General features: G+C 35.5%; 1 protein-coding gene across 4 annotated transcripts in view; it reads left to right on the forward strand.

Moving 5' to 3' along the window:
• The window catches only part of STXBP5 (syntaxin binding protein 5), a 170082-nt gene that overhangs the window by 53712 nt on the left and 92218 nt on the right, over window positions 1–24152 (forward strand). For all 4 annotated transcript variants that reach the window (XM_087425202.1, XM_004440948.3, XM_087425201.1 and 1 more), the window contains exons 5-8: window positions 232–366; window positions 1788–1851; window positions 6936–7019; window positions 17283–17406. In XM_087425202.1, the coding sequence (XP_087281328.1) occupies window positions 232–366; window positions 1788–1851; window positions 6936–7019; window positions 17283–17406 (407 nt within the window). The remainder of the gene's footprint in view (window positions 1–231; window positions 367–1787; window positions 1852–6935; window positions 7020–17282; window positions 17407–24152) is intronic.

A 24152-nucleotide genomic window follows, 5' to 3' on the forward strand; every position in this document is an offset into this window, starting at 1 on the left:
TAACTTCAAAACTCATCTTCTTTCTATCAAGCCATGCTGTCTGTTTACTGTAAGGCCTTGTGTTTGACATATAAGTTGAATTGGCATAATTAAATATTACCCACAATGAGTAGATAAAGCTGATGGTTGTATATCATTCTAAATTATATATATATAGTGGTTCACCCTCTAAAACAGTTAATTTACCAGACATTTTGCTGATTTCCTTTTTGGATGTATTTTCTCTTGCAGGGTTACATTTTGCCATCTGCCTTTCCAGAGTAAGTGGCTCTATGTGGGCACTGAGCGAGGTAATATACATATCGTCAATGTGGAGTCCTTCACACTCTCAGGCTACGTCATTATGTGGAATAAAGCCATCGAACTGTGAGTTTGAGCAAATAGTCCGTATCTGAAAGTATCAGGACCGTATATGATAACATCATTATATAATAGCTAATCAGTAAATCCATATGGAATTAAATGTCAGATATTATTGATATTAAATATAGACTTATTACCCTTTTGTAAGTATTTTCCTATTTGCAGTTTGTAAAAGTTTAATGAAACTATTATTATTAGGTCAAAAACACTCCAGTTTTTTCTGTTCTTTTATCTTCTAATTATTTTTCTTTCAAATACTGGTCCCGTCCCACTAAATTGATTTCATGACCCACTAGCAGTTTGCCACCAATGTTTGGAAAACCTTGATCTAAACCTCTACTTGATATGTTTTAATAATCAACAAATATAATGTAAGTGTTTGCAATGTAACGTTGCAGAATTAGACAGTTTTTCTTAATTTTTCTTAATTTTGATATAATTTGATTGTTTTTATTTAACAACAACAACTTAGGGCCCTGGGTTGAGCTCTAGGGCCCTAAGGATCTTTAGAGCTAACTTTTCACTCTGTCTTAGAGTCTTATCTTTGTATCTTATTTCTCTCTTGAAATTTTTTCTTTTATTATGTAGACATAAAAATCAAAATTTAAGGATACTGGCAAGATACACTTTCAGTGTTTTTGTCTTTGTTTTAACAGATAGTTCTGTATTGTTGCATTCCACAGAATTTGACATAAGGATGAATTTGTGGCATCTCTCTTAAGTAATGTGTTGGTGCACCTGTAATATTGCATTTGAGTCTCATTTTCCTTCCTGTGGCAGGGATGTTATTATCACATCTCAGTCCCTTGGTACAGGTGTGGGTTTTCGTGGTCTGTTCTTTGAGTTGATCACAACATCTAGTGCATAGGCCTGATGCAGGTGTCTGTGGTTTCTCATGAAGTGGATTCATCTCTCAACCCTTGGACTTTATGAATAGGGAGATGCCTATTGCTACTGCATAGGGATCAGTTCAGCTACATTCTTACCTGTATTTTCTTTTTCTCTGAGCAGGTATAGGTGGGATTACTTTTGTTGATTTTTTTTTAAAACATAATAGAATTTTTTCTTATTTTGGTGTGAACTGTGGAACTGGATGAGAGGCCCGTGTTGGAGGCTAGACTTGATTAAAATACGATAGTGATATTTTAGATGCTTATTTAAAGATACTAACTCTGAGAAGTCTACCAAGAGAATAGATTTTCTGTGCTAAAATAGTAAATTGGAGATTCTTTCCTATACAGAAAGTGTACTTAATTGTAAATTTTGTTGACTTTTCCTTTATACATCTGTTATTGATCTCTTATTGAAATGTTTTCATCCTTTATAAATATATTTTTATTTTCCATTTATTATTATTGTTGTAATGAATGCATAGTTTATTGAATTTTGAATTGAGAAAAAAAAATCTTTTTTTTCTTTTTTAGCTCATCTAAATCTCACCCAGGACCTGTCGTCCATATAAGTGATAATCCAATGGATGAAGGAAAGGTAGAATTTTTTCCAAAAAGTTTATTTATTACTTAAACACTTGAATTGATATTTTTTTAAAAATATGCAAACTATTCCAGAACCACACTTACCTTGCAGAGTTGAGATTGCTAACAAAGGTTGTGTATCATAGACACTTAATGGCTTAATTATACATCATGTAGAACAAATGAAAGAATTAAAATGGTTTACAATTTTAAAGAACAAAAAAACCCTAAAACAGTTAAAATTTAATAAGTACAATTAAAGGTTATTAATTTATTTTTGCCTTATTTACAGTATTTCCCCTGAGTTTCTGATAATCCTGTCAAAAACTGTTTTCTTTTGGTTTTGAATTCTTTTTAATACTTTAATTATACAATTTTTGTAGCGCTTACCACATAATGCCTTATGTTAGAGTTGTCTCTGTATCTCGTCTCCCCTAAATTTTTCTTCATAAATAGGTCAGATTAATAATGTAGAGATTTTTAAAATATTCCTTAATTTTTTAATACTCTGAAATCAGTTTCATACAGTCACTATCTAGCTATTGTTAATTTAAGTTCATTAATACATTTAAAAATGATAAAATTCCCTTTTCCATGAATCTCTATTTCCTCATTCAAACCAATCTTTTGGGTAGTTTTATTTAATGCTATTTTTCTGCTTATATAATTTTATGATATTAGTCTACATAAACACCAGGAAGTTTATCATTGTCAGAAGGCAGTGAAATGGAACGTCTGGATTTTGTGAAGATGTCTACCCTGGTTTTTCCTTTCCTCAGTGGGAGTGGTCAAGCCTGTGTGCTGGGTAACACCGTTCTCTTGTTTGCCATGGGGAAAACAAAAGGATAGCTGTCCTGTGTGGGGTTAGCTGATAATCATACAACTGTATGTTTCGAGAGAAACTTTACAGGAAGCAAGTTACAGTAACTTGTATCTCTGCTTTATTTTGTTTGGTACATGATACGTGTTCTGTGAGTGGGAGGCATGGTGGGAGAATTGAAAACTTCCCTTCCTTCTGCCTTGAATCGGTCGCTAAGCATTTCAGTCCTTCCTTTTGCAATGCCTGTTTTTATTCAGTCTTGTTATGACCTCTGCAGTTCAAGGCATTCTAACTCATTCTTGAATCATTTCCAGATCAGTCTTCCTGGAGTGCCATTTCAATCTTACACTCTCCTGTTCAAAAGCTTTCAGTGGTTCTGCAATCTCTAACAAATAAAATAAAGTTTCCTTACAACATAGCCCTAGGTTTCATTATCTTTCTGAACGTCTTTACCCGAACCCTGTGCTGAAGCAGATAGCTATTGTGTCCCAAACGTGAGCTGCTCTTTGCTGCCTCCATGCCTGTTCACGTCAGTCCCTCTGCTTGGAATTCTTTCCCACTAGTCTCTGTCTGCTGAATTCCTACCCACATTTTGAGGCTCAGATAAAATACGTATCTTCATAGTATCTTTCATGGTAATCCTCACAGAAGATGCTTTCTCTCACTTCCAAATTCATTGGCATCTAGTTGTACAAGTTTTACAGTACTTACCACCTGTTGCCTTGTGTTAGAAATTTATGCAGGTTCATATTTCCCCCAACACCCAACATACAATAGAAATAGTAACTCTTCAGTATATACTTAATATAGGGAATAAATAAATTATATATAACTGTTTATGTCATCCTCATTTTTATTTTTTATTTTTCTTATTTTTATTTTTTTGGTGAGGAAGATTGACCCTGAGCTAACATCTGTTGCCCAGTCTCCCTCTTTTTGCATGAGGAAGATTGTCGCTGAGCTAACATTTGTGCCAGTCTTCCTCTATTATGTATGTGGGATGCTGCCACAACGTGGCTTCATGAACAGTGTGTAGGTCCACGCCCAGGATCCAAACCTGCAAACCCCAGGCCCCTGAAGCAGAGGGCACGAACTTAACGACTACACCACCGGGCTGGCCCCCGATCCTCATTGTTTGAAATCTGACATTGTATTATTCTCCTTAGTTCCCGGAGTTAATGTCATTCAAACATTTTTGAAACATGAGGGTGCTAGGATAGATTATATTGTCTAGCCTTTGATTTCTAATAGAAAAATCCACTTGAACTACATCAGTGACTCTTTCCTATTTCCAAAGATCTCTGTAACGTTGTGTCACTAAAGGAAGATAGAAGGTGGTAGGGCACGTTCCTCCACAGCGAAGCTTACGGTGGATGCTACCACCTCAAGCAAAGGTCTTGGCTAAGGAAGGTTAGGCATTAGTGTAAAATTACTTACGGTGGTAACAATAATAACTACCACTTACTGGATTCGACTTTGTGTCAGGCACTGTGCTTTCCACTCTATATACACTATTTTATTTGATCCTCCCAACAAATTTTAAGTTGGATTTCTTCCCTATTTACGGGTGATGAGGCAGAGACTTGCTGTGATTATGTGTTCCAGAGGTGCAAAGCTAGATGTTGGTGGATCTGGGATTTTAAATACTGGTTTCTCTGATTTTAACCCCAGCGTACTTTTCCATTATGCTGCATTTCCTCTGGAAGATATAGATGGGTTATTGATGTTGTAGAGAACTATATTCATATTCAATGTACCCACTAATGCTTTTATGAGAGAAAAATTAAAAGGAAACAAGTCAGCAGTACATAAATTAACTCCATAAGTTATAAGAGATTCTAGTAGGAATAAACATTGAAAGAATTTTCCAAGTTTAAGTACCATATCTTTAAGTTAGCTCTTCTATTTTTTAATATTTAGGAGATTATAGGAACTAGAGTCTAACCTGTTGGGCCAGATTTCTAACAGTCTTAGGATGTTACAGCTGATAAGAGGGGTAAAACTTGAACCTTCTTACGTTACTAAGGTCTGGATGGGAAAAATTATTCCCTTCAAGTTACATGACTACTAAGTGGCAGATCTGAGACCAGAGCTTAAGTTACCTATGTTCCAAGCAATCCAGTGCTGTTTACACAGTACATCATTTCTTAAATTTTATCCTTTTCCATCTCTTTCCTTATTCCTGAAGTTCCTCTCTTACTTCCCCATCAGAAAATGCCATGTCACATGTTCAAGGTATTGAGAACGACTAGGAAAGGTAAAGAAAACAAATACCAGTTTTCCCCAGAAGGAGTGTGTATCTGATTGCCCAGGAAAGAAGAGTTTGTGTTAGGAAAGTTGAACTATGCTCTCTACCAAGGTGGGAAAACCTATTTTGTTAGCTTCAGTGACTGGCCCCTCTAAATGCCCCTGTAGTCTGAAATCCACTAAATTCTTTTTCATTAAAATTACCGAGTCTGCCCCAAAATTTGTTCATATCCTCAGATTACATGAGCAGTTATTGACTAACTAATAATCATTTGTGGATTCATTAAACAAATACTTGTTGAGTGTCTACTGGGTATTAGGCATTATATTAGATATTAGAGACATATACATGAAAATGCATGTACTAGCATAGGAGAAGGAGCATCTTTGTCTGTCTAGAGGAATTGGGTGGGCTTGCCCAAGGAAGCAACACTAAATTGAGACTTAACAATGAATAGAAGATTGCTCAGTGAATAATATAATAAGGGGGAGGAGGTTTTAAGCAGAGGGGATACTGAGATTTGGAAAATGCTGGGGCAGGGGATGGTGGGCAGCAGAGGTTGGATAGGCAGTGGACAGTTTGTGAAGCGAGAACGTGCATTCCATTCTGCATCTCATTCATTCACAAAAAAATGTATCAAGTACCTACAACGTATCAGGCCCTGTATCTTATGTTAGAGGTACAGTGGTGAACAAGATGGCACCAGTCCTTGCCTAAATTGAACGGTGTTATAGTCTGCAAGAGAATTCAGGTAAGGAAAAGGCCATTATTATATTGTGTAGTGACCCTTCAGATTAGAAGAAGCTACCGGTGCTGTTGCAGCACATAGGAAGGGCATTGACTTAAGTTTGGTAGGTCCAGGAAGGCTTCCCGGAGGAAGTGATGGCTAAAACGACATCTGAAGGATTAGTAAATAGGATTAGTCAGGCAAAGAGGATGACATTCGAATGGAGTGGCTCAGGTAGGAAGAGACGGCATGTGCAAAGGCTGAAAGGCAAGAGAGAGCATGAACTGAAAGATATGCGTAGTGTATCGGGTAGGAGGGATGTGGTGAAGGATGAAGCTGGAGAGGTAAGCAGAGGTCAGACCATGACGAATCTTCTAGGTCGTATTCCTCAGTTTGGACTTTATCCTGAAGATAATAGTAAGGCATCAAAAAGTTTTCTGTAAAAGCATGCATTACATGATCAGGTTTGCATTTTAGCAGTTACTCTAGCTACGCTATGGAATGGGTTAAAACAGGAACAAGACTGGATGGAATCAGGGAGGCCAGGAGACCAGAAAAGAGATCTTTGTGTCTTGAACCAGGAGAGAAGCGCTGGAGGTGGAGGAGGGTAAATGAGAGCCGCGTTAGCCTGTGAGCTTAAACTTGCCTGATAATTCCCCCTAACGGGGGAGAGACCAGAGTTAAGGACGACCCCCGGTTTTTGCCTGAGCGCCTTCATGAGTGTTGAGGTGAGGAATGCTGAGGGGGACGCTGCAGCAGGGAATACCAGAGAAGGAGGGTAGGGAGGAAAGTAATGAGTTCACTTTGGACACATCTCCTCTGGGGTTTTTGTGGAGGAGATGTGACCACTGGAATTAGGAGTCTGACTCCCACGAGAGGGATCTAGGCTCGATATAATTTGGAACTAATCGATATATAGATGAGTAAATGAGATTGCCTGATAATGTGTTGAATTAGGAAAGTTTGTAAACTCTAAAGCACATACAAATGTTAATTTTTATTAGTAATTTATTATATCAATTAGTGAAAATGTACACTCAGCACTTCAAAATGGTACTGTTTTCTTTTTCAGTAATCAGTTGTATGATATACATTGAGTCCCCGATCGTCAAAGGCGTATAAATACGCAATGCAGTGTTCTCATGTGTCATCCATGTGGTTAGTAATTAGCAATGCAGATGTTTAGTTATAATTTTATACTCGAAGCATGTGAATGATAATAGTTATCTTTATTGTCAGCAAATGCTTGTTTCATATAATTAATATCATTCCTAGGTAACGTGGCGTTTTCTTTTATTACAGCTGTTGATTGGCTTTGAATCTGGAACAGTAGTGCTGTGGGACCTCAAGTCAAAGAAAGCCGACTACAGATACACGTACGATGAGGTAATAACGTTATTTTTGCTAATCAAAAGCTCTCGTCATTTCTCCGGTTCAGAGCAGCTCCTCCAAGAACTTAATTGGTGATTTTAGTTTAGGCAACCTTTGTAATGGCAATAACGCAAAATTTTTAAATACATGTATAATAGATAATCACATAGCTCAAAAGATAGAAAAATCTTCTTCCGCCCCTGTCACTTGGCCGTCCAGCTCCCTTACCCCAGGTACCAGTGTGAACCAGTTCCTCCTGTGTTCTTCCAGAGGCATTCTGTGCATTTACAAGCAAATTCATAAATGTATTCTATTTTTTAATTTGTACAAATGATGATATACTGTAAACGTTTATAGTTTCCTTGCTTTAAGATGCAAATAAAGATTGATTGTGATTGGTTTTGATAAGTCTTTTAAGTCTCTTTTATTTTTATATTTTTATAATTTTATTTATTTATTTATTTTCCCCCCAAAGCCCCAGTAGACAGTTGTATGTCATAACTGCACATGCTTCTAGTTGCTGTATGTGGGACATGGCCTCAGCATGGCTGGAGAAGCGGTGCGTCGGTGCGCGCCCGGGATCCGAACCCGTGCCGCCAGCAGCAGAGCGCGTGCACTTAACCGCTAAGCCACAGGGCCGGCCCTTAAGTCTCTTTTAAACTGTAGGCCTCTCTTCTTATTCTTTGCTGCCCTTCTTTACCTCAGTCCTTCTTTTTTGCCATTTGTTTATTGAAGATAGTCTCCCAAAGACTGGCTTTTTCTGGCTGTATCCCCCTTGTATTTAGCATCTCTTTTTACCCTCATATTTCCTATAGATTGGATAGTTTAGTGAGGCTTGATCCAATTCAGGTTCATTTTTCGTTTTCAGCGAGACTACCTCATAGATGATGGTGGTGTTCTTGTATTAGCTGGAATGTCAATGTCTGTTTTGATGTTAGCAGCCAGTGATGTTCAAGGCCTGGGTCCTTTAGTGCATAGCAGTTGCAAAATGGGGATGTTCTAATTCCATGATACTTTCTCTATTAGCCAGGACACTTGAGTAAAGAGAAACTTCCTCTCATCTATTATTTGGTTATACAGTAGTGCAGTTCATTTAGAAAAGGCAGGATAAATGCTTGGTTCTTTCCTTTTATTCAATATTTACTCTAAAGGGGTTGTTCTCTAGTAATCTCAACGGTGATCAGTTTGTTCTTGTTTTTAGTTTCTCTATGTACTGAAAGATGTAAACTGTTTTGGTGTGCTTCAGTACATTGAAGTTCCATCCTTACTGATTTTCACGTTGTCCTCTCTATGGTCGATGAGCCTCCTCTGGTTGGTTGCTGAGTCCTTGGTGGTGGTAGTCTTGGGTAGCTTCCTTGCTATCTGTTATAACAAAGTATAACTGTTAATCTTGTATATTTCTGTCCCAAACTTAGAATAAGATCTTTTTCATAAAACTGTGGCTTCATTGAGTGTGAAATACTACTAAACTATAATATGGGTATTAGGAGTGTTCATGATTTCCAGTTCAGTGAACTGAGCTAGGAGAAGTGTAAGTGGTTTTGCTTGTTTTTAAGATAAAATATATCATGTCTTCCTGTTGATGTTTTCAGTTACTCAGACAGCAGACTACATTGAATAGCTATAGCAATACTTGGAATACTTTGTAAATGTCTGCATGTTATCTTTGTAAGCGTGACTCAAAGGGGATTTCCTTTGTTTTCATGGCTGCCTACTTTTTATTTTAAAAGCTTTTTAGTTAGTAAGCATTGTGTGGCTCACTAATCAAGATCCTGAAATTATAAAAAAAAAGAATATTTTTAATATTTTAAATAAAATATAAAAATCTGTCATTTCTCTGGAAGTTTTGGCCTCTAGATCTACTTTGTATATTAAAATGAAAGCAGATTAAAAAAATTCACTTTTGGGCTGGCCCCCCTGCCTGCTGGTTAAGTTTGGCGTGCTCCGCTTCAGCAGCTGGGGTTAGATCCTGGGCATGGACCTACACTACTCATCAGTGGGCATGCTGTAGCGGTGACCCACATACAACATAGAGGAAGATTGGCACAGATGTTAGCTCAGGGCCAATCTTACTCAGCAAAAAAATAAATAAAATTGACTTTTTTTCTTTGCTTTCTATAAATTTAAATAGTGATACTGATTTTAGCTGTTATGGAGTCACAGGGACTGCATTTACTCTCTCTCCTTAAACAAATACATGGAAAAAACACATGAAACAACGGTTTTAAGAAATTAGACAATGGGTAGTGAGGAACCAGAGATTCCTTAGAGAGGGGACACAAACAAGGTGAGCCCTTCAATTGCCTTAGCTTGCTGCCTGCAGAGGTTTTCCAGGTCTTAGTACATGAAGGGGGAACCTAATTGGAAGCCCAACAGTCTCCCTGAGTTGAGGAGACAAAGTTGGGAAATTGTGGAAGCCAGGATATCTGTAGCTTATAAGGTAAGGTACCAGAGAGTGGAGAACTGCCTAGAAAGAGAGTTGTAAAAGTCTGCAGGGAGCCCCCTGCCTTGGGTCTTCAGTTGAATACTGATTAGTGCATGGGTGTGAGGCTTGGGAAAGACCCACTGGAAAGGAGTAGGTAGAGCAATTCTCATAGCACACACAGCGCAGAGAATAGTTCACATTTCCAACAGAGAAGAGAAACCCTGTAATGCACAGGGCATCAGGAAGAGTACTCAGAAAGGTATTGCCTCAGTATTGGGGCCAAACGGGCCCTACTCTAAAGACTGGACTAGCTAACCTAACAAAGCTTAAAACAAGCCTTGGAAAGTCCAGACTGTTTTCAAATAATATAATTACATCCCAGGAAAAAGGCTCAGAAATCTTTAAAAGAATATAATAATAGGGTCGGCCCTGTGGCTTGGTGGTTAAGTGCGCGCACTGCGATGCTGGTGGCCCGGGTTCGGATCCCGGGTGCGCATCGAGGCACCACTTCTCCGTTCATCCTGAGGCCGAGTCCCACATACAGCAACTAGAAGGATGTGCAGCTACGACACACAACTATCCACTGGGGCTTTGGGGGGGAAAATAAAATAAATAAAATCTTAAAAAAAAAAAAAAAAAAAAAAAAAAACTTTAGAGTTTAAAAAAAAAAAAAAAAAAAAAAAAAAAGAATATAATAATAACCCACCATAAATTTCACAATGACTAGCATCCAAATAAAAATTTATGAGGCATGCAAAGAAGCCAGAAAATATGATGCAAAATAAGGAGGAAATGCAGTCAGTAGAAAAAGACTCAGAACTGACACAGATGATAGAATTAGTAGACAAGGATATTAAAACAAATATTGTTAAATAGACTCCATGTGCTCTAGAAGATAAATGAAAGCATGAGCATGTTGAGGAAAAGGCATGGAAGACTTAAAAAAAAAAACAAGCAGAATTTCTAGAGATGAAAAATGTCTGAGGTGAAAAATATTCTAGGTGGGTTTACCAGAAGATCGGATATTGCAGAAGAAAAGATTAGTGAACTTGAAGACATGGCAGTAGAACTACTCAATATGAAAGCCAGGGGCAAACAATGAGCAGAACACCAGTGAACCGTGGTACAACTTCAAGCTGACTAATGTACAGTAAAATGTCACCTAACATGCTGAGAAAGCATCGTTAGATGATTTCATCATTGTGCCGACATCACAGAGTGCACTTACACAAACCTAGATGGTACAGCCTACTACACACCTAGGCTCTATGGTACTAATCTTATGGGGCCACTGCCGTATATGTAGTCCGTTGTTGACCAAAACATCATCATGCAACACATGACTGTATGTGTAATAAGAGTCTCAGGAGGGGGAGCGTAGACAGCAAATGTATTTGAAGAAATAATGACCCAAAGTTTTCCACATTAAATGAAAATTATAACCCTATAAACTGTAGGATATCTAAGGTATATAGATATTCTAGAAGTTCGATGAACTCAAAGCAGAAGAAACATAAAAGTACACAAAAGCACGTCATATTTCAATTGCTTAAAACCAGAACTAGTGATAGAGAAAATTTTTTTTTTTTGAGGAAGATTGGCCCTGAGCTATCATCTGTTGCCAATCTTCTTTTGTTTTTCGTTTTCATCCCCAAAGTCCCAATACGTAGTTGTATATCCTAGTTGTAGTTCCTTCTAGTTTGTCTGTGTGGGATGCCGCCTCAGCATGGCTTGATGAGCAGTGAACAGGTCTGCGCCCAGGATCTGAACTGGCGAACCCCAGGCCGTCAAAGCGGAATGCGTGAACTCAATCGCTATGCCACCGGGCCACCAGGCCGGCCGCCTGAGAAAATCTGAAAAGCAACCACTTTAAATACAGAGGAGCAAGAATAAAAATGACAGCAAATGGTTTCCTTAGAAACGATGCAAGCCAGAACACAATAGAACAACACCTTTACAGTACTGAAAGAAAAAACTGGCAACTTAGAATTTTATATCCAGCAAAAATATCTTTTTAAAAACAAAGACTAAACAAACACTTTACACACATAAAAAACTCAAAGACTTTGTTACCTGCAGACCATCACTACAAGACATGTTAAAAGAAGTCCTTCATACAGAAGGCAAATGAGAGGAGATGGAGATTTGAAGGACACCAGAAATGGTAGATATGTAGGTAAATATAAAAGTCTTTCTATTTTTTAATTCTCTTTAAGAGATATTAAATGTAAATAGTTTAAATGCCCCCACTTAAAAGGCAGAGATTGTTAACTTTGATTAAAAAGCAAGATCCAACTATATGCTGTTTATAAGAAACCCACTTTAAATATAAAGACACAGACGTCTTAGGAAAGAAAACAGGTGGAAAAAGTCATGTTAGCGTTAATTAAAAGACAGCTGAAATGCCTTTATTCATATCAGCAAAGTAGATATCAAAGCATTCCACTCAACAAGAGAATACACGTTCTTTTTAAGTACACATGGAACCTTCACCAAGACAGACCATGTTTTGTGCCATAAAGTCAACCTCAATAAATTCTAAAAAATTGAAATCATAAAAATATGTTTATTATAATAGAATTAAGTTAGAAATCAATAATAAAAGATGAAAAATCTACAAATATTTGAAAGTGAAACAACATACTTTTAAATGACCCATGGATCAAAGAAGAAATACAAGGGAATTGAGAAAGTATTTTGAACTGATAAAAATATAAAAAATGAAATATTGAAGTCTGTGAAATGCTGCTAAAGCATTCACTATCACTATAGCATTAAATGGTTATATTAGAAAACAAGAAAAGTCACAAATCAGTGGCTTCAGCTTCCGCCACAAGAAAGGACAGCAAATTAAATCTGGAGTAAGCGAAAGAATTGAAATTATAAAGAGCAGAAATCAATGAAATAGATAACAGGAAACCAATAGAAAAAATTGATAAAATTAAAAGCTTCATTTTGCGAAGATCAATACAATTAATAAACACATAGCCAGAGTGATGAGATAAAATAGAAAAGACATAAATTACCCTGCCAGGCATGAGAAAGAGGGTGTCACTTTCTACAGAAATACAAGGAAACTGATAAGGAAATAGATATAGTTTAATGCCAATAAATTCAACAACTTAGATGAAATGGACAAATTCCTTGAAAGACACCAAATTCCTTGAAAGTACTAAAGCTCACTCTGGAAGAAATAGTTAACCTGAGTAGCTCTATATTTATTAAAGAAATTGAATTTTTAATGAAATGTTTCCCACAGGGAAAATTCCAGGCTCAGAGGGCTTATCGGTGAATTTTACCACATAATACTCACTGTACCCAAACTCTTTCCAAAAAACAAGAGGAGGGCACACTTCCCAACTCATCCTATGAGGCCAGCAGTATCTTCATACCAAAACCAGAGAAAGAAATTATAAGAAAACTTCAGACTAATGAACAGAGAAGCAACAGAGATACAAAGTCATGACACTTATTCTTTCTAAATATTAATATACATAATGACTAAATCTTATGTTTAAATAATAGTGCTGTAGATGTAAGATTTAACTTCTGAATTGACTTGTCCTAAAGTAAACCAAATGAAAATTTCTATTTCCATGAGTTCATGCTGTTTTATCAGGTTCTTTGTTCATGTAAAAATGTTTTATATTTAATTCTTAATGCAGGTTTTCTACCAAGTGTACAATTTTAGACAGTCAAGAAATTATTATAGGTATAATTCTCACTAGTGAAGGTTAAAAATTTAAGGCCTCGACAAAATACTACCCCTATCTTCCCCCCACCCCAGTATTTACGTTCTATTCAGTGGTATGTTAGTCCACTCAGTTTCATTATACTAGCACAGGTGTATTTTATGGCATTTTGATATCAATTCAGAACATTTCTAGTATAAGAAAAGTGCTACTTGGCACAACTTTCATTGTTCATTTGGTCTCTTGTGGTGGTTTGGATGGGTGAGTAATGGGAACAGAAATTCATCTTTGCCCTTAAGCTTTTGTTGCTTTGTAACCATAGTTAGTACTTCTCTAGTTGACAAATTCTTTTCTCACCTGGTTATGTCTAAATAGATTTTGTGTGTCCTTGGGTAGTATTCCTAATTTTCTACGGATTATTTTCTGCATATGATATTTCAGTCTATGTAAAATTATATTTCTGCAATGGACATTCTGTTCTTTTTAGGCTATAACCAGTATTAAAATATCACTATTCTTTTTATAGTAACCAAAGTGTTGGCAGAAATGAAATATAGCATAATTGATGTTATAAGACAATTATTTAGTACTTATGAACCTCTTTATTTTAATAGCTGTTCTTTGTCATATCTTGAGAGTCATTTATGAGTGACTTTTGCATTTTGGTTTCATGTTTTTTCCTAGTAGACTGAGAAGCAGCTGATAGAAATATAGGTAATTAAGTGCAAAGAAATAATAGTTTGTGCATTGCTGGCTCTGAGTACATTTGTATCTCAAGACTGTCAGAAGTATTTTTTAAAAGAATGTTGAAATAAGATGTTTGTAACTTACAGCATTGAAATCAAAACCTTTAAAGAAATTATTTTTCTCACTACAGATATTAATTGAAGTATTTATTCCTTTAAGTTCCCTTTATTTGGTGTTTAGATGGGTGTTTTTAAGACAGCTTATTTTCTGCGTATTTATCACATACACACTCCAAAGATAAAATAATACTTAAAAGAATGAATAATTTGGTCATGTTTTAAAAATATCTAAGAAAATTCCACTTGGGTTTTACTGTTAATGGAAATGACAGTGTTTTCAATTTTTGCCTATTAAAATCTTTAACTGGAGAGAGAAGCTATAAGTCATTTAATGTCCAATATGTAATAATTTTATCAACTATCTTACAAAATGTATTATTCACTAATTATCTTGTTCAATTACACAGTATCACTGTTGTCTCCCTCCTATAGTAGGGATAATATTGAAATGTTCACAAGTTAAAATACTAGGGCCAAAGCTGTGCAATTTAGTGTATTATTTATATGTACAAGAAATAACTCATTCAGTGCTATAAGCATTCACTTTGTTATTCGATTATGTGAGAATAATAAAACTAGAGTATTTTCAGTATTTACTTTGCACATGTTTGCAAACATTATAATTTAAAATCAGTTTATATTATAAAATTAATTTTTTTCTTTATCATTTTGTTGACATTTTTCTAAGAGTTTTAGCGACAGTATATAATTATACTGGGAATCAATGTTGCTTTTGAATATAAGTCTTATTTTTTAGGAGAAAATCTACTTTTAGTGTAAGTCTGCTAAAAACGTTAGTCAGTATGTGTATAATAGAAGAGCAGCTGGGCTAAGGTTTATACGCAACATTTACTAAGTGATTCTAATGATACTGATTTGTTTGCAAAATCAGTAGGTAGGGAGTTTATTCAATTTTCCCACTATTTTGAGTCAGTGAGTGGAAAATTTGGTAGGTAAATAGCCTGTTCTCTTTCCAGAAAATTATTCTTCAAGATGCCCTCTTATTTGATAAGAAAGCACAAAGCATCGTATGTACTACTTTTGCCAAAGCCTAATAATTAGATATTACTCTTTTTTAAAAAATGTATTCAAGTAGATGGTATTTTTGCTTTTTTAAAAATTTTATCAAAGATGAAAATACTACTGTCAGACTCTAGCCTTATGAGCTTTATAATAGTTATGATTTCTTGTCAGACAACTGCATCTTTAAAAAGAACTTTTAGAATTGTGTATCCTGCTGCTTTGTGGCTGATGCCAAAGTGGTATCATCTCCCTTCCTTCTCTCTCCACATTTTTTCTCTGCTGTGAATTCGTCTTGTTCCTCCACAACTTTTGTATATTTCTCGTTTATTATGTTCTTCTGTTCTCCATTCATTCTGCCTTTGATCTCTCTTCCTGTCTATTTCTCTTATTCATCTGTATCTATAGTTTTCCATTTTTAAAAAATCAAGTAACCTAATAAGAATCTCCTGGAAATTTTGTATCTTGGAAAAATAAACAAGTCAACTTACACACAAAACTCCTCAACCCCAGTTTATGCTTCCTCCTTGATATCTCATATCTTCTCCCATAAAGTGTTTGGGTGTGCTCCTAACCCACCTTCTGAGTCTAAGCATTGACAGATTGGGTTAGTGAGATTTGCTGTTCCCACTTTGTTTACATAAATTTCTAGTTCATATATGTAGTAATGGTATTAGAGACTATTAGAAAAAAAATGAGCTCTCGTATCAAGTTGGATTTGTATTTAGAAAATAGCAGAATAGAAACAATTGTGCATGTTGATTGCAGTGTAAAAGTTTGTATTTGGTTATTTCTTTTGTGGAGTTTTCCTTTTATTTATCTTGCTCTGTTATTCAGAATAATAATGAACCACTCGTCCCTATAATTAATTAGTATTTATTTTTAGAAGGCTTAATTTAATATTATCTTAAAAATAATGTTAAACTTTTAAACAAAGATGTATATGTTTTTCTTTAGCAAAGTAGAAATATTAGTTCTCTATTTATATATAATATATATTTATGTATATGGTATACATTTATATATATGAGATAAGATTAGAATGTTTTTATTTATAGGTTCCAGACAACACTATAGATTTTTCTTATATTTCCTTTATCTCTTAAAAATATATTTAAATAGCTTTGTTTATAGCTTCTTAGCACTACTCATATTTTTCAAAAATAATTTCCTCTGTTAAGGCTACTAAAGGATTGCTTATTTAAGATTGAGTTTGTAGAATGTCATATGTGTATTTTGGAATAAGTTTATTACTGTTTTAAGATTTTATTTAGAATTTTGTTACAGATACTTTGAACCTAAAACGTTGTGTTAAGTATTGGCATTGAGAAATAGAGCTGATTGTCTTTATCCATTGTGATTTAAATTTTAAAATATGATCCATAATATTGAATTGTTTTATTTAACTTAAACTTATAAGCATATGAGGAACCCAAATAAATGGCCATTGAACGAGATGATAGTAAATGTTGACTTTGTCCATAAGTGGAACTCCTAAGTTTCAGTTGCCTGGTTCTTGTGCTGCACTCTGTGGTTCCAGCATTCCAGTGGGGCAGCTTGTAAAGGCAGTTGACCATTAGGAACTAGAAGCGTATCAACTTGAGTTGAAAATAAGTAATTTAAAGAGGACCTAGGAGAGTGATTTTCTAAAAAAAATTTTTACAGACAAAAAAATATTAGAACAAAAAATTGAAGGGAAACATACTTTGGTCATATAAAAATATTTTCAGATAGTTTTTGAGTGGCTCAGAGGTATAAAATAAATTTCTAGTCGAAAGAGTACCTTCAGATTTTAAAAACCACCTGAATAATTACTGTGAGAAATGGATAACGTCTTGAAGCTCAGTCTGAGATATTTTTAATTGATCTTAATTCTTAATTTAATTGATCTTAAATCTACATTTTTACCTTAGAATTCTATTTAATTTTTAAAATGTGTTCTAATCTGTCAATGAAAATTTTTTTTTTTGATGGGATACTGGTTGTAAATACTTAGTAATTTATATTTAGGAATGGTTTATTGTAAGAAACTATAAGAATACATTTTGTTTTCCTGAACTTGTCAATAATACACATATCACTATTGTATCGTCCTTATGCTGGCTTAAGGAGTAAATAAAGTGAAAAGAATTAAAATAGTGTCAATACCAAATTAAATCTCATTTGTATTGCAAGAGGGCTAAATTATGGGAATGTAAAGTTAACGTATTGACTTCAGCTTGGGAAATATGAAAAAGTTTAAAATGAAAATTAATTACAATACCAATTATGAATAGCTTGGTGTTTAAATAGAGTTTTGTTTTTAAAAATGGAATTCTTCACCTGTCTTCTATAGGCTATCCACTCTGTTGCTTGGCACCATGAAGGAAAACAATTTATTTGCAGTCATTCAGACGGTACATTGACTATATGGAACGTGAGGTCTCCTGCTAAGCCTGTACAGACAATCACTCCACATGGTAAGAATGTATCCCTTTTAAATACAATCTAAATTGTGATGGACAGTAAACTGTTATGAGTTTGCATTTGGATTTGTTTGCTTGTTTTTGAGGATAAGGATGAGTTTTCTTTCATTTTGAAGGAATTAAAAATATTTACACATATAGAAATAATATGTAACAACCAGTTAATAAAATCTCAAATTAACTCAAATTATGTTTGGGGTTGAAATTGCAAATTTGAATTTTGAGAAAATGAATGTTATGTTATCTTCTGAATATCGTTTCTCCAGTGGTTGAAAAAGTAAATAATTTTGTGAGTGATATAGGACTGACTTTAAGCTTTTGTCATCTTAAAGTTATCAATTGCAAGTTGCTAATGTATATATGACAGTGTACTGAAACACTCAGAACTCTATAGAAAGTAATTTTATGCCTTAAAATATTGTGTTGAGGCTCCCCGAGATCACCCCTAGTTTGATGATTCACTAGGAAAACTCACAGGACTCAGCAAAAGGATGCAAAGCAAAATCAGCAAAGGGGAAAGGCACATGGGGTGGGTCTGGAGGAAGCCAGGCGCAAGCTGCCGAGAGTCCGCTCCCAGTGGAGTCTCCCAGTACGTGCTTAATTCCTCCAGCAATAGTTATTACCACCTGTGTGACATGTGTCTACCAGGGACGCGCACCTGAGCCCAGGGGCCCAGAGTTTTTATTGCGGGCAGTCTGTAGGCTCTCTCTGCCTTAGCATGTACCAAAATTTCAGGCACCCAGAAGGAAAGCAGGGATTCGTCACAAACCGTATTGTTTGTACAAACAGCTTAGGCACAGTGTGCCAATCAGTCTGGGAATGGGGAAGCCGTCTCGAAAGCCAAGTTACCAGATGCCAACCAAGAGCTAACCTTGCAGGCCGACCTTTCTAGGGAGAGCAGTCTCACGTCTGCTATGTTAACTCTCTTCTGCACAAGTGGTATTTACAAAACCTACAAAGAAGGTTTTATTAGGATGTTTATGAACAGATTATAAAGGACTTCTTTGAGTTTTGGATGAAGCCTAGGAATTCACGTTTTTTTAATTAATCTGCATTCTCCAGCTCTACCCTAAGAGATTGTTAACCAGCAAATTTAGGGAAATTAACGGAACTGTTCTTTAAATTGGTAGTTTATTAAAGAGTATCCTTATAGCTATTGTGCATATTTCATTGTTTGCTTTAAAATATGAATGCCCACTTTTTAAGAAAAAGTCAGTACATTCTAAATTATTGCAGTGTAGAAATTAAAGAAACAGTAAAGTTAAAAACTACTTTGTGGCAGTATGGGTTTTTAGACTTGTTGGTTTTCTGGTAAAAATAACAATTCTTGAAGCAGCATGTTGTGGTATACTTCACCATTGGTTTGTTGTAGCAATCATTTTCTGGAAAAGCACTTATTTTAAATCTGCTACAGGTCTATTTATGCGTGCATCCAGAGGATAGCCTTTATGATAGTAGGTTCCAGTTTTTCTTAATGTATTTTCATTTGTTCTTCTCTTAGTGCCTAGATCCCTAATCTTGGTGGTACTCCTGAGAATTTTCATAAATTTTAGCATCCCCCCACCCCACTGGAACTTAGGAATCCAGAAAACTAAAAAAGTAGATGATGAAAAACCTTTCATTTCAAATCCAGAAGAAAATGAAACTAGTATTGAAGATAGTAGAAATATGTTAATTTTGGTTTTGCAGTTTTAAGTTTACCTAAATTATCTGTTTTTGTAAAAATAGTACAGAGTTTTTTTTCTTTTGAACCATTTGAGAGAAAGTTGTTGGCATACTGTCCAGTTACCCCAAAAGATTCCAGCATCTATGTCTTATTAATAAGGGCATTCTGCTCTGTCACCAAGTTTTGCCTTTTATCGCAAGGGTCTCTATGTAGATGAGATTCAATTGTCATGTTTCTTCAGTCTCTTCCAAACTGGAATAGTTCTTGAGCCTTTTCTTTACTTTCATAACTGACAAATTTTGAAGATTATAGGTCAGTTATTTTATAGAATGTGCCTCAATTTGAATTTGTCTGATTTTTTTTTATGATTAGATTCAGGTTGCACACTTTCAGCAGGAATATCCCCAAAGAATTGATGTGTTCTCTCTGCATCCTCTCAGGTGGAGCCTGTGTTTGACTTGTCCTCTATTGATGATGTCTCAGACCTTCATCCCTTGATTAAGCTTCTCTCTGCTAGATCTGTTATAATGTTATTCTTTTTCCCTTTGAAATTAATAAGTATTTTTGATTTGTATTTGTAATCAACAAGTATTTTAATCCGAAGGAAGTACTTTGAGCCTCTGTAAAGAAACTGTTCCCTATCAGACTTTTACCCTCTGGTTTTAGCATCTGTTGATGTTTCTTGGCTGGATTAATTATTACTGTGGTGGTTGCAAATGGTTATTTCCTATTTAATCTTGTTCCTTTTTTATACTAAAATTAACCTAGGTCCTTGAGAGCAGACTTTTAGAAGTGGCATAAATAAATTTCTACAGAGTTTTTAGTACCTTAGCAAAAGAGTGTTACTTTCTAAAATTATTTTTAAACAACACAAAGAATACGTGATTTAATATGTTTTTTTCAAAATTAGAATCTAAGCAAAATGTAAATAAAGTAAATTTTTTCTGTGGCAGATGTTGAAAAGTAGGATGGCATTTGTTGCACAGTAGAGCAGTCTGAAAATGTAGATGATCAGAAGTACTCATTACTTATAAAATATGAATTATTTTCAACAGTGGTAATGTTTACTGCTTTCTGTTAGTGGGGTAGTAATCTACCAAAGTTAAGTTTATGTTGATAACTGAGTTCAGTGGCAAACTAAATTCATTTTTATGCATTAAAGTACAAAAAAGTGTTTTTCATACCATGACAAGTTATCATATATTCCATATATACCATCTTTATGGTATATAATTTTCAGTATACTAAATGTCTGCTTTGACGGATTGAAATTGAGGGTTTTCTTCTCATCACTTTCTTCTGTTACGATCTCTTGCTCTTACTTGCTAGCAGTTATGGCAAATTACTTGAAATGTACTAGACTTTTAAAATTTTGTCCGATTTGAGTTTTTTCATATTTAAACCCATCTAATGGTTGTTTAAGTATCTTTTTCTTCAATAACGTTTATAACCATTACCTCAATAGCCAGGAACTGATTGTACTTTAAGACTTCTACCAGCACTTTATTTTGATGTTTTCTGTCGAGAATAGCTTAAGATGTCCTTTAAAAATCTGTTCAGAAGACATAATAGTCCATCAGCCTAATGTGAGGTTTTGAAGCCAGACTTGTAGTCAAGTCCTGGTTCCATAGTTTGTGGCTCTGTGACGTTGGAGAAGTCAGTTAACATTTCTGAGCCTCAGCATTCTCATCTGTAAATAGAGATAAAAATTAAATTTGGTCTTCTCACATGGTTATTGTGGAGATTATTTTTATTTATTCACTCAACAAATATTGAGTCTACCTTGTGATAGGCACTGTTCTGTGGCCTGGATCAAATAAGCAAAGTGGAACTGGAAATTGTGATGTGCTGTGCCTGTGTGCTCACAGGAAATATAAATCTGGGCGTGTTGTTTACTTGGTAGAATAGGACCAGAGGATGTTTAGATTAGAATAGTGTTCCCCAAAATCTATTTCACAGTACTGGCTTTTCTTAATAAGTTATTTGGTGAAAAAGTATGTTATGTTGGAAGTTTTGGAAATGCTGACTTAAAGTTGAACATTTTCTTCACTGCAGGACTTCTTAACCTTTACTGTATACTATGAATCTCTAAGAGGGAGGATATATAATATACGTGCATATGTATTTATTATTTATATTGGTTTATACATTCATTTATTTTATGTGGCTTTTCCCAAACTCATTTGACTTTAGTATCTTTTATTCATAGAACATCTTGTGGTTCCCTAGTGTTCCATGAAATACAGTCTGAGAAGTGATGGCCTAGTGCTTGCACTATAACTGAATTATAAGACGGTTCTCCAGATTTGTTAGCTATGTTCAGTTTACCCTCGGACGACCTCTTTCCTTGCTCAAGTTGTTTGATAGTGGACTCGTATTCTGAGGGGCCTAGTAGTTATCTAGATAGTGAGGATAAAATGGCCAGCAAAGGAGAATAATTTGAATTTATTTAAGATAATTTTCTGATGTAATACTGGATAATTTTACTACACATATCAAGATGGCTGATAATTATATTTTTTCAGAAATTCTTCATTTGTCTGTCTGAAATTACTCAACAGGTGATTTTTGGCTAACACAAGCAAAAAGTGATAGCTCCCTTTAATCTAGTTTTTATGAATTTCCCTGGCAATCAGATAACCTGGAATGTAAATACTAGTGAAATACCTTGTGCAGATAGTTATTATTCTCTGGGGCTTAGTTTCACCATATGTAAAACGGCAGTATTGAACAAGGTGATTTTTAAGGTGTGAAGTTTTGTGAATTTGTGGAAGTTAAGCAGGATTTGTTCCATCTGTCGACTGCAAAGTCATTTCATCTTGGTGGGCTGTACCTTCTGTGTTTCTGTGTGGTGAACCTAGGAAGTGAGCTGCCTCTCTCTCGGTCTGTTTCTCTCCTATGGCAGATGGGCTTTCATTGTTTAGGAGGGAAGAACTTGGATAGTCCTGGCATGGATCACGTACTTACCCTGAAGCAGTCACCATGGTTAAGTGATTTGCTGGTCCAGGACCCCACGGCATCTCCCCTGTAACGCTGCGTGTCTGTATGCACGTGTGTGTGTGTGTGTGTGTGATGTGTCGCAGAGTGAGATTTTCTGTGATTGTCATCTTCACCAGAATCAGATTATTCTCAAAGGAAATGGAGATGATAGACAGTCAGAATCAACAGGTGTTCATGATAGGAAATGACATTTTAAAATTTAGTTTCTGTAGCTTATTCATCAGTACAATCAGTCCACTTATCAAGGAATAAACCAAGATTGGGGAACTTTTATTCTATTAAGGGTCGCTGAAGGAAAAATAAAATCAAAGTTCACATAAGTAAAAGTCAACTTAATATAATATATTAAGGATGTGACATACAAAAAATTTTATGAATCTACTTTTAAGATTCAGCTGAAGCATAAAACATTCAATACGTAATAAAACCATACTGCAGTTCTTTATATCGTTCATTACAGAGTTTTCCCCAGTTTATGTATTTGAGAGGACTTACCAGACTCCACAGAGCATACTCAGATAAGGCTTGTATTTAAAGGCAAAGGATATCGTGCAGCGGGAGACAGAGAGTGCAGGTCAGTATTCTGAGCGACATCCATGTGCAGGCTCCCATAGGCAATCAATGTGTGCACAGGGATTGCGCACGTTACCCTGAGTCTCCAACTCCAGCCACCAAGATTTGGCTTCTGAGGAACTCAGAGAAACTCAGGGAGGCCCTTTACATGACCAGGCCAGTCTTTTTTTTTTTTTTTTTTAATTTTTTGTTTATTGCAGTAACATTGGTTTATAACATTGTAAAAATTTCAGGTGTACATCATTGTACTTCTATTTCTGCATAGATTACATCATGTTCACCACCAAAATACTAATTACAACCCATCACCACACACATGTACCCAATTATCCCTTTCACCCTCCTCCCTCCCCCCTTCCCCTCTGGTAACCACCAATCCAATCTCTGTCCCTATGTGTTTGTTTATTGTTGTTATTATCTACTACTTAATGAAGGAAATCATACGGTATTTGACCTTCTCCCTCTGACTTATTTCACTTTGCATCATGCCCTCAATGTCCATCCATGTTGTCACAAATGGCTGGATTTCATCGTTTCTTATGGCTGAGTAGTATTCCATGGTATATATATACCACAGCTTTTTATCCATTCGTCCCTTGATGGGCACTTAGGTTGCTTCCAAGTCTTGGCTATCGTGAATAAGGCTGCAATGAACACAGGGGTGCATGTACCTTTGCAAATTGGTGTTTTCAAGTTCTTTGGATAAATACCCAACAGTGGAATAGCTGGATCATATGGTAGTTCTATCGTTGATTTTTTGAGGAATCTCCATACTGTTTTCCATAGTGGCTGCACCAGTTTGCACTCCCACCAGCAGTGTATGAGAGTTCCCTTCTCTCCACAACCTCTCCAACACATGTTGTTTCCTGTGTTGTTAATTATAGCCATTCTGACGGGCGTGAGGTGATATCTCATTGTAGTTTTGATTTGCATTTCCCTGATAGTTAGTGATTTTGAACATCTTTTCATGTGTCTGTTGGCCATCTGTATATCTTCTTTGGAGAAATGTCTGTTCAGGTCTTTTGCCCATTTTTTAATTGGGTTGTTAGTTTTTTTGTTGTTGAGATGCATGAGTTCTTTATATATTTTGGAGATTAAGCTCTTATCAGATGTATGGTTTGCAAATATCTTCTCCCAATTGTTAGGTTGTCTTTTCGTTTTGTTGATAGTTTCCTTTGCTGTGCAGAAGCTTTTTAGTTTGATGTAGTCCCATTTGTTTATTTTTTCTATTGTTTCTCTTGCCCGGTCAGATGAGGTGTTTGAAAAGATGTTGCTAAGACTGATGTCGAAGAGCGTACTGCCTATGTTTTCTTCTAGAAGTTTCACAGTTTCAGGTCTTACATTCAAGTCTTTAATCCATTTGGAGTTAATTTTTGTGTATGGTGTAAGGTAAGGGTCTACTTTCATTTTTTTGCATATGGCTATCCAGTTTTCCCAACACCATTTGTTGAAGAGACTTTCTTTTCCCCATTGTATGTTCTTGGCTCCTTTGTCAAAGATT

This window comes from Ceratotherium simum, chromosome 38, assembly GCF_057802395.1.
Source record: "Ceratotherium simum simum isolate JZ-2026a chromosome 38, ASM5780239v1, whole genome shotgun sequence".
In the NCBI taxonomy this organism is placed as follows: Eukaryota; Metazoa; Chordata; class Mammalia; order Perissodactyla; family Rhinocerotidae; genus Ceratotherium; species Ceratotherium simum.